This window comes from Ischnura elegans, chromosome 6 (assembly GCF_921293095.1).
Source record: "Ischnura elegans chromosome 6, ioIscEleg1.1, whole genome shotgun sequence".
NCBI classification, from domain to species: domain Eukaryota; kingdom Metazoa; phylum Arthropoda; class Insecta; order Odonata; family Coenagrionidae; genus Ischnura; species Ischnura elegans.
Genome location: NC_060251.1, coordinates 42302797 through 42315040, shown reverse-complemented (window position 1 = coordinate 42315040; position 12244 = coordinate 42302797). Strand labels below are relative to the sequence as shown.

Here is a 12244-nt window from a genome sequence, read left to right as displayed (position 1 = left end):
GACGTAATTCACGGCTTATTCACGGGTTTAAGGTTTTCACGGTCAAGTGGGAGCCCTGTCAATCTTACCCACCAAATCAGGGAGTGTTTTTCATTGTAATAGGGTGGATTACTATTATTTCCTAAATCGAAAGATTATTACTCCTGGAGTACGCATTTCACGCTTTTAGATTTTTAAATGACGATATCTATTTTTCGCGATAAAAGGAAAAGTGAAAAATTTCAAGCGCGCGAAAACGCGACGGCTAAGTATGGATGCTGGGAAAAGCCCGTGTGACGCCATTCTGGTTCCCGCTGCCGCCGTGTGAGGTGACCTTGGGGCGAGGCTTTGAGCGCTGATACGATGCAGGCTGCTAGTAGGTAGCGCTTGACTTAAATAAGGATTATTAATACCCTATAAAACGAAGAAAACTTTCCGACCTTAGGCAGTTTTAATAGGTGATTATTAAGACGTGTTTCCCTGAGCTCTGTGCCTCATGCATGCATTGGAAATCTCAGACGATGTAAAACTCTTATCTACTCGTATTGGAATTAGGTCCCTGTGACGTCACGTGGAATGGCATCGCATGGGCGGCAATCTGGCCTTTTTCCAATGCGGTTAAAATTGACAAATAATTTTTATATTAAGAACACACTAATGGTGGGTAACGAATCGCAATCAATGCCTTTCGTTTTCTTTGATGAAGGAAACTACCCTATTACTCACAAGTAGAAGAGGATTGACATGATGCTGGCCCCTTCACGTGGACTGGTGTTGACGAACTTCTTTCCCGCGTCCATTTTTTACTTGAGATTGGTTGCTCCTCCACTGAAATTGCCGCAAAAACGAGGCACACACTCGACAACTGCCTCCCTTCACTGAGGCGTTCGCGCTGAGATGACCGATCCAAGGTTGAGTAACAATTCTCCGCAAAACTTCCACCACACACGGCACAGACTTCCTCGCGATGCGTCACGCTTGGAAGCCAACATCTACTTGTCCTCTTAACGAAGTCACTTTTGCTGTGGAGAATCTGGGAAAGCGGTTTCTCTGGCGGAAGTTGAGAGGCTCTGTTCCTCCTTCCTCTCGCGTAAGGCTTCGTCCTGAAAAAAAAAGAAAACTGATCACTTTTAGGCAACAATACATGATTCTGGTTAGCTTTATCCCAAATCATATATTAAGGGGAGCTACAATATTTACGCGAGATGCTGAATCAAAACGAGGATTGCGTACCAATTACAAGATGATTCAAAACGAAGGTTATTGAAATCAAAATGAGATAATTCATAACCTAATCTACATTTTCAAGTAAAAATACTTGCAGGTTTCACTAGGTTTCTCGCTGAATTTTCAAAACACTTTACCAATATCATTCTAAGCTAGGAGGCAGGCATAAAATTTATAGGGTAAGGGAAGAGATGATTAATCTATATGAGCCCTACTCTAGATCGCACTTGTGAGCAGTGGGCTGATCGTGAACTGTTCCGAGCCATGCCAAAAGGCAATTCTACAAACGCAGATAGTTCTAATAAGGAGACAGTTCTACAAACCCGAACGTTCTAAAAATATTAGGCCCGTCTCTCGTCTCCCAAGATATATATGAAAAAGAATTACACTATTCCTAATATACAACCTATGTATCGACGAATTTTTGCTGAGGATAATAAATTCACTACTCACGCAGTAGGACTCAAATCAGAGATGTTCATGAATAAATTATGTGCATGTAATAGATAGCAGAGATATTCAGAGAGTGTTGCTAAGATAAACAGAGCTGCGTTTCCAAGCGGTGAACAAGTGGGTGTACGCAACCAAAAAGCTGTCATAGCCTGAGCTATCAAGTGAATTGGAAGAGCACATTACATTTCAGAGGCGTTTGATTGTAATATGGGCTCAGCGCAAAACAAGGAGAAGATCAGGAAAAGATTAGATACACCGAAAGAAAGCACAAGGACGGGATGCTTTAAAATACCATTCTTTCCTCGACCCGAAAGGTAATACAAAAAGAAGGACGATCCAGAAATAACTGTTCTATGGATGAATATTTAAATGGAGCGGCCCGACCAGAAGTTAAGATGAATTTGTTTTGAGTTTGGAGGGTCTTACTATAAGTACAATTTCGTACACTTGTGCTGTTAGTTAGAGGTATTCGAGTCATTGGAGAAAAAAGTAAAAAAAAAATTGCTTTTAAACTTTGTTTTCGAGTACCCAGGGTTTATGTAGTCTGTTCATGAGCGTCGACCCTACCATTTCCACCACTTAAAATTGGCGACCTTACTATTTTCGGCTGAAATAAAGGGCCCGAGCGTCTAGGCACGGGAAGGGCCGTTACCACAAAGATAATGATTTTTTCAATAGATTTTAAAAAATTCACTCTTCCCTTGGTCAGTTTACTGCGCCTAAATTACGTAAAATGTTGACGCAACGGCCCATGTTTCAATTTTATACATCGTTTCACGCTGAAGACTGAAAAAAGATTCTATGAGTAGGGGAAGAAGAAAGCCAGACAACTGTGAAGGAAGATTTACAAGGTGACAATGCATTTCGCACACTCCTTCACAATATTCCGTGCGAGGAAAAGTGCATAGGACAGTATTTCATAAATACTGTCGTACCGAAAGATTAACTCATAGCGGGAAATTTAAACATAGGAGTATGCAAACAGTTATTTAGTTAGTTAACTTACATTTGGAGTATACTTCTCTACGTAAGTGAGGCATGGACAATGAAAGCAGCGGAGAATTCAAGGCTAAAGGCCTTCGAAATGTGATACTACAAAAGAATGATGAGGATCAAATGGATCGACAGAGTAAGTAATGAGAAAGTCCTCATAAGAGTAATAGAGAAGAGAAACCTCGTTGAAACACTGATATGGGGACGGAACAACCTTATAACCCATATCTAGAGACATGAGAAATTCGTCGAGGGACAAGTAGATGGAACGAACGGAAAATGATGACCTCTGATGAGATATATGGAACAGTTGAAGAAGGATGTGAAAGAGAAGAAATTCATAGGCGTGAAATGTTTAGCTGATAGGAGAATTGAGTGGAGAGTTACGTCAAACCAATCTTAGGAATGTGGGCAGACTTTTCTCGATTAGATTATTATTTATTATTGCTTCTTTATTCAGTAGCCCTGAGGATAAGCTCCGAGTCGGAGCTCGAAACGTTTGCTAAAATGGAGAATTTAATCTGGTGGGAATCCCGAGATAAGTTTACTCACATTATTCGCCGGGAAAGCATCAATACTTATTTCACTAATCTTAGGATTGTTTACCAGGGATGTTATGAGTCTCTTACCAAGGGGGAAAGGGGTGGCGTTGTATTGTATTATTGTTGTAAATGGGGGAGGTGCCCATATTTAAGGCCGCATTCCAGATCCTGACTCTATCATGGTTTTTTGTCCACAACAATCAACCTTGGTGGTTCAGATCTCATACTCCAATTGAGTATGAGTTAGAGTTCGTATTTTAGAAACTAACTTGGACTCACTTGAGCTAGAATGACTGAGGTAAATTTTACCAAATTATGCATGTGCACAAAACATTTTCATTAATGATCTCCTGCTCATAAAAATGCAACATTACTTGAATACAATGCCACACGAGAAAGCACTTTTACGTGATATCATTCATTTTAATAAAGTGAGGTACATCTTGGAACTTGGCGACTGTAGAGATCACGTAATAACATTGTAGCAATCGAGTGAAGTTTGAGTCTGAATCAAGATTTGAGTAACGTTCTGGAAAACGGACCTTGGCCTTGAAACTCATTGAATTGAACTTTTTATTGCTATAGAAGGCGGCAACCTTCCAGTCCGATCCGACCGACAAGTAGCCTTTTTATGAAGGTAATACTTCTCATTAAAAGAGATCGCTTTACTGGGAAACTATTACACCCTTGATCACCTAATATAATAATCTGTGTCACACCATATTGCCATGGAGAACGATATTATGGCAACATTTAAAGTAAATGTGTCACAAAAAGTCAATTAAAACTGAACGTGGAACTTACATTAATTTTGCATATTTTGCTGAGTGTATCGGAAGATGATTCAAATGGCGCCGCATACATAGACATTCGAGCTCTACATGATGAATAAATCATCATACTAATTTCATAACGCATCACAATAAATTATAATTTTTCACACATAAAAGAGAGCACCCAAACAGTGGCATGACCGACTAAATGATGAAATTAGGCAATTTAGGAAGAAATTTATTTTATTTTTGACACGGGATATGAAATTTCCACGAAGTTAAGTCTGATACGGTCACATATTCATGTAATGTCTATCCCCTCACAGAAGTAAGCGACGGAAAGGCGTTCGAAGGTGGCCAAAATCGGAAGATAAAATTGAATGAAATCAATTTCATGCAAAAGGAGCGTTTTAGGGGAATACCTTCGGTTGCGACAGCAACGTTCTTTTCACGAGAGAGACAGTAACGGCGGCGTGAACAATGAAGTCTGGAATGCAAACAAATTTTGAGAGCGAAGGAATAAATAGGATCAAATGGTAAGATGCGGACGCCAATGAAGAAGGTCAAGAGGCGAGAACGTGGAAAATGGTTTAGCAGACGAGAGAGGAAAAGATAAGATACGGCGATGTGACTAGTAATCGGAAACAGCCTTGACGCGAACATTCTCTCGAATCGTACACATTTTGTTTGCACAAACGTCTCAATACGATGGAAGAGAATCTAGGTCGTCTACCATTGAGGAAAACTCATAACCGTTTCCTCCTGTGTAAAAAATGGGTGAAATCAAAGTTGTCACATAAAAAAATCACCATTTTTGGCTCCCGGGGAGATCAGCACAAAAATTTATTTTTATGGAAAGGGACATACCGATCAAAGCGTTGCCTTACAATTTCCTTCTTTTAGTTTTCGTAGAGAGGAAAGTTGTGAAATAAACCCCTTTTGCTTTCGGCATACGAAACCATCGCACAAAAACATTAAATTCAAGACTTTAATATACACGTTTATCATAAAAGAACGTTGCAGTTTCAGCTATTCATAGGAAGATACCAGATTACACAAATGGCGATTTATCTTGTGGGGGTACATAAAAAAACGCTGATAATTGCGAAAAAATTCCCAACCTAAACCATCTAATAAACAGGATTGATGAAGCAATGGCAATTATTAACGAAGAAATTTTAACTAATGTTTGGAGTAGAGTATCGTCTGAACATTCGTCGAGCGCACATATTGAAATTTATTAGACATGTAAAAAAAAAACTGTTTGAAACGAAATTTTCAAAAAATTTAAAAAAAACATAAACAGTAACCAAATCTGTTTCATTTTAAACATGTTCAAGACTGCAACATTCTTTTACGATGACCCTGTAATTTGTGGATGACGTTACTATTGTTAATATTTATTTTTATTTATTTCCATCGCCCCGAAAACAGCTCACAAGGCCTTTTACATCGGAGGGTATAACATGAAACAACAACTATCACACACAACCATGCCCTGGATAGGGGCAACCTACCCAGGCGGGACTTGAACCCGCGACCTTCGGTTTGGCAGGCGAGAACTTTACCCCGCCGCCACCGAGGCCGGCAATAGGCTGGGATTTTACGCGAAGGCAATTATATTAGATAGAAAATGCAAAAAATGGAACGCAATCATTGCGATGAAATAAGTACGTAATGTATGCATGTAGTGTAACAGAAAAAAAACCAGCAATTTACAGCACTACTGTTCTTAAATTAGCGCAAAAAATAGTCAGTATGTTCGTAAATTCATATAACTATTTTCATTGCCACACCTCATCGCGACAGAGCTGACGAATCAGAGCGCCGATTCAATACGTAACTGATTGCTCACTTGAAGTATGGAACCGAACAAATCTGAAGTTTCAATACACGTCGATTTCAAAAGAATACTTTTCATTCCGAGAATATCCATCTCCTCAGGCCTAAGCTTACACGACTACCTAACGAAATGTCTTGCAGGATAAAATTCCCTCCAAACTTGTCATTTTTAAAACGTTCACGAGTGATTTGACACTCTTGGGATCAGAAACATGATAATAGGTGGTCAGAGAAGACTTGAAGTCTTTGAGGCGGTGCTGGCGGCAGGTGCCAAAAATCAAAAGGACGGATCAAATATGTATACACCGGTCTCGCTGGTGGTGGGGTAAGGGGCTTGCCAAACAAGAGGTCGCGAGTTCGAATCCCACCTGGGTAGGTGCCATGTTAACTATAAAAAAAAAGGTGCGAAAAATCCAGAGGAAAAATCATTCGCATTGACCGGGATTCGAAACCGGATAGAATCACTATCGCGACCACTGCGCAAAATGATCGTCGCCGGCAATTGTTTTTCGCGATCGCGATGAGGATTCCCATCGCTATTTTTCATCACTCGTCCGGTCGCTTTTTCCGTCGCTAAAACCGTCACTAAAACCCCATATCAGCCAATCGGAACGCATTCCCCTATGTAGTGATTGCAGCGCAACGTTTGACAATTGTGGGAACGACATAAATAAACAAACACGCTATATAATTTCGTCATGTGGGTCCTATGACAACGAGCTGTGATATTGGAAATAATGCGAAAAGCGACGGCGGGAGTGACCGTGTGATTCAGAAAAATGATCACTAGAGCGATTGCTTTTCGCGACGGGAAAAGTGATCTCGATAGTGATCACTTTCGCGACGAAAAAAAAATGATCGTGTGATTCAGGCTCAACGGATAAGGTGCTAACAAAATGTTAACTCATTGGAGAACTACTATGTACAAGGCCAATATAGCGCTTTTTTAGTGGTATTGTAAAAAAATGAGGTAAACCTAAAAATAGAACCTATGTAACACCATGCGTCATAAAAGAATCCAGGGTATAGGTCATGCCATAAGATGGAGATTACGCGAGAAATATAATCAAGGTCAATATTGAAGAAATAGTTCTGGATATGATATTTTATAAGTATATTTGTGGCAGATAAATACATCAGGTTAATGATGGAACTAACTTGGGGTAGGTAAAAATATAGGGTTAACATTATACTAGCATTAGAGTTGTAATTCTAAGGATGAATGAACACTCATTATGAAAAAAGTGGCACGCGGGCGTCATATATCCTTGAATAATTATTTCTAAATTTCGTTTTCCAATGCACTCGATTGAATTCAGTTCGATTCCCCCATTTTCGGTTTCCAAAACGATCGCTATAATGCATGCTAAGTCTAAATTGCTAACAAAATAGATAAGCCCATATATGAGATTTTACTGACTATGCCTAGTCTTCAATGCCCTCATATTGAACCGGTCAGCCAAACAATGAGGAACTTGCATGGGTCGTAGATTGCTCTAAAAACTATTTTGAATAAGTCAAATGGATACATTAGGTCGCAAAAATACCTTCAGTTTCTCCATTCAACATCAAAAGAAATAAAAAAATTGCATTTAAAATCGAGAAAAATTTCTCTGAGCCGACCACTGCGCGAAGACACCCGAGCGTTGCCGAGGCCAGGCGTGACGTCATAGGTGCCTAAACAACCGTAGGGAGTAGGGAAATACGCTGAGCGCATGGTGTAAAATTTGTTTTGAGGGAGTATTTAGCCGCTCATCGTCATTTTATTTTGTTCTGTTATTCTTGGGCAAGTTTTCCTATTGCTATTGTGCCTAGATTATTTCTTGGGATATTAATAATGCGGCATCGGGATGATGAAGTACAAGCGTTTCACTTCGTTTGTTTTGGTTATCAGAAAAATGGATGATAACGTTGCCACTCGTTCGAATAGTACACCTGAAATTCATCTACGTCTACATAATACCCCGCAAGCCACTTAAAAGGCGTGTGGCATGGGGTGTTAGGACACCAAAAATTGATGACACGACCCTCATGGAATTTGTTGAGACAAATTATTGCTATACGTCGGCGGCAAATCGAGTTGTAAAAGAAACTTGTAATACTGGAGGATAACGATCGTAAGCTGTGCTGTTGACATTAGAGTAAGCTGTGCTGTTGAATTTGGCAACGCCGGATTAACGGAGAAGGTAGTCCTATCCGTCCTACGGTACGAATTCACAGCAAAACAGTCTGCACACAATCCACATGTGAGATCGCGAATCGGTTCCGCTGCCAACACACACAAACAAGCTACAACCTATTTCAATAATATAGGTAAATCCATAAACAATATTCTAGCATATACCATAAAAATATAGTGGGGAATAGGCAAATACTCTTATCAAAAACTGGATGTCACTATCACATTCTTATATTCATCACGTACAACTTACAATAACAGAACTCGTTATGATGAATACAACTATTTATTCACTGATTTAAACCCTTAAATTAGCCCACACAAGTGACATTTCTCACTACTATTCGTTGAAATAATGGAATAACAAACTTCACACACAGTTTTTATTTCAATAGCGTGATCGTGAAATGTCATATCTACGGTGAACAACGGAGATTAGCACGCCACTGACAATTTTTACACTACTGTTAGACATTTATCGATAGCGTAATAGCACTTTTTACAATTCAATCACGATGGAACACTGATAACTCTTGGCCGATATTTTTCAACCTTGTCAAACTTTGTGCATTACAACCACTGGCACTGTGATTATTAGCAGTAGCTTAACGGGAGATGTCACGTTGAAAATAACACTATTTTGGCACAAAAATGTTCCAAGATGTCTCCAATCAGCGAGCAAAAGTTGCATTGACTGGAATTCACCCCATAATACAAGCACAGACAGTCCTAAACCACGAATTCTCCTGTACCTACGAATAAACGGATGAAGTTATTGTATATAAAAGCTAAGCGGACATCAGTAAACATCAAAATCGTTCTAATTACATACTTAAATGAATGATATGCCGTCGATAACATCAACTTACAATTAACGTATCCCCCTTCCAATGGCCTTGGCTCAGACTCCTACAACGATGTTATTTAGGTATTATCAAATTTTTGGTTTAACTGCTCCAGTTTTATATTTTATGCCCTTACTCAGATATTAATATTATAAATAGTGCAAAATACGAGGGCTTCCAAGCCTCTATCGTCGGATATTTATCTTTAAATATAAAATAATCAACACGTCTAACAAACGAAGCTCTCACAACTGCTGGCAACTATTACAAACAATCACAACAATAGCTTCGCGTGATGTTTAGGCACCTTTGACGTCATCGAGGCTTCGTCGGCAGTGGCTTGGGGGGTGAGGGAGTTTTTCCCGCGCTTTAAAATTCGTTATATTTATCATTAAATATCTCGCGAACGAAAACTCACATTTACATGCGGTTTTCTTTGTTGTATTCAGAAAATAATTTTCTGTCCGCCTATGAAATAAAAAAAAATTCATGCAAGTTCCCCATTGAGCGGATATGATCGCTGGTCTTAACTGTAGATAATATTCTAACCACGTTCGGCTGACGCGGGCGAAAAATCGATGTATAGAACGTGGAAACACGCAGAGGACTATGTGACTGCGGCTAGTCGTGATTGCTCGTGCCTCGAGAGGAAAACAGATGCTCATTTCTTGTACAGGAAGTCCAACGTCCGAACAATGTCAGAAAAGCAGAGTGGATAGCCTTCATTGATTGAAAGTTTTGAATCAAGTACCATAAATAATTTATGAATGAATTACATGCATCGGAATTTATTGGAAAATTCAGTATACAACGACAGCAATGCCTGAGTATCCATAAAGAGAAGAAATGTACGAATTCTCATGCTCATGAAATGCATACGTACTCTGCCCGAAAGTATACTTTGGAAATAAAATGAACAGGTTTGGTGGGAATCAAGATGCAATACATTTTCAGAAGTCATGATTTTATCAAGGGTAATGAAACTTTTAACATCACGACATTATACGCTTGACTCAAGCTTCATGAAGCAATGTTCACGACAAACTCTGCGCAAACCCCAAAAATCATTCCACAATAACAAAAAAAAGAGGTCACCTAAAAGTTTCATTCGCTAATTCGGTGCCAACGACATAGGCGCACCATAAATAATCTTAGCGTAACCGCCGATTGTACAGACAACAGCGCTCATCGTAAAACACTCGAAGTTAATGAAACAAAATAAGATAGACCGTAATACTTTTAAAATTTGTGTAGCTCTGTTAAAAGGGAATAGTTCAATTTTTGACAATTTCACAAAAAGGTAAAGTTTTGTGGCAATTTAGTGTCTAAAAACCCAGAAAAAGTGGATGGCCAGCTTTGAAACGTAGCTACCTAATAGGATATAATACCACGCACACATTTTTATCTATGGGCTATTCCAAATGCAATGACTTCACTTATAAAAGGCCGATTTTGGAAGTTAGTAAATTTCCTCACGATAAATACTCGATGACAACGAGAATACGACCCACATCTCCATGTTGCGTTACCCGTGATAAGTAGCTAATCACTGTTTTATAAATTACGGCTCCATGAAGATACACCTAACCACATAAACATTCAATCCAAAGGAACATACACCAATACACCATCACTTAATGACCTGGGCGCCCTGGAACTTCAGCACTACATTGCACTAAACTATACGCTCCTAAGTTTTCGCGAATTGAAATTAGGTACTAACTTCACACAGAGAAATACGGTCACTGTTCCTCAAAAACATGTTACGATTTTCGGTAATAAAAATAATAAATATAAATTATAGGCCATTTTTTATTAATATTTTAATCTCACATTCGGTTTCTGTACATTCTGTATAATCTCCAGGGCTGAAGAATGATCAACGAAGATATCATGTTGCCCACAACTTTCATTATAAAAACATCGCACAACACGTGCTTCGATTGATACGCAATCATCATCAGGTTACGAATAGCTTAACCACACCACGGATTAAATTTACCTGATGATGATTGAGTAACAATCGAAACAAGTGTACAGCGCTGTTATAATACAATTTGTGGGCAATACGATATCTTCGTTGACCATTAGAGATGTTGTTCCACGACATCTCTCCGCAAAAATTTGCCTTCATTCCAGAGCTGAAGACATTAAATAATGTATTTAATTCGTCGTGAGGTTAAACTTTCTTTGAAAATCGCCAGTAATTTTTATTTTATAAATCAATATTAAGTGTAAAAAATCTCTATACGGAATGAGGATATAAATTTACTCGATTATTCAATACAGCATGATAATTATTTAAAAAAATGAATGCGTAATTAGTTTAAGTATTGATGAAATAACTACAAACTACTATAAATTTACACCAGGATAAGCGAGCAGGTGCGAGGTTAATAAATGCCTAGGAAATGAACTAATGAAAATAAATCCACTTTCCGATGTTTTGTCCACCTACCAAAAAATTCACACATTGTGAAAAACATAAAAAAATTACACAAAAACGTGAGAAAATTTGCATACAGACTCGTCCCTCGAGTTAAATGAGAGGAAAAACCCTTTCGCATTGATTGATGAAAATTTACACAAGCCTATTCATTGCGCACACATTTCTTATTTCACATCATACCACTCATGTTTCGATTCGGCCGGTACCTTCGGAGATTACCTCAAATTAATGGAGAAAATTCGAGCGTTGCAAACATGCTCCAAGAATCAGGGGCGCGGCAAGGAATTAAGGCTGGGGGGAGGAGGTTTAGGTGCAACTAATACCGTGTTGTGTGAAGGTATGGTATACCCACCAGGATAAGCGAGCAGGTGCGAGGTTAATAAATTGCGGAATTTTAATACAAATGGTTGAAAATGGTGAGTTTTACGGCTTTATGAGGGATATTTTATTAATACTTGCACTATTCTATTAGTAATATCAATCCAATTGAGTAAAATGGATATTAAACTTAAAAATTTCTCTGAGCTCTGGGGGGGGGGGGGAATTTATCCCCCAAAACCCCTCCTCGCTGCGCCACTGCCAAGAATTAATACATAGATATTTTGCCGAACAGACAGGTATATGAATCATTTTACCCGCGAACAAAGACGTTAAGTACATTTTAGTTATTGAGGACTTCAGTACATACACGGAGAACTCAGAAAGCGCATTTGATTTTCTTTTTAACGGCTGGAGCCCTAACACCCCCAAACACCGCCAAAGGCCTTTTTTTAGGCTGCCGGCGGAGTAGCTTTTTACGTATGTAACTGATTTGCTCTCGCCTGGAATATTCAAATACGAGCTCTTTTCCTCCGCTGAATGCTAGGGGCATTATTCACAGGCTATGCAGGCTAATCTGACGGTAACTTCACTCGTCCTTTCGTCCTAATGTCGTAAGCATTCGTGGAGGCTGTATTGCTATT

The 12244-nt window shown here is 39.0% G+C and overlaps 1 protein-coding gene across 1 annotated transcript in view; it reads right to left on the bottom strand.

Annotated features, from left to right (window-relative positions):
- The window catches only part of LOC124160576 (ATP-binding cassette sub-family C member 4-like), an 80061-nt gene that overhangs the window by 45104 nt on the left and 22713 nt on the right, over positions 1-12244 (bottom strand). Inside the window, exon 2 of the mRNA XM_046536457.1 lies at positions 706-1082. Coding sequence (XP_046392413.1) covers positions 706-779 — 74 coding nt within the window. The 5' untranslated portion in view covers positions 780-1082. The remainder of the gene's footprint in view (positions 1-705; positions 1083-12244) is intronic.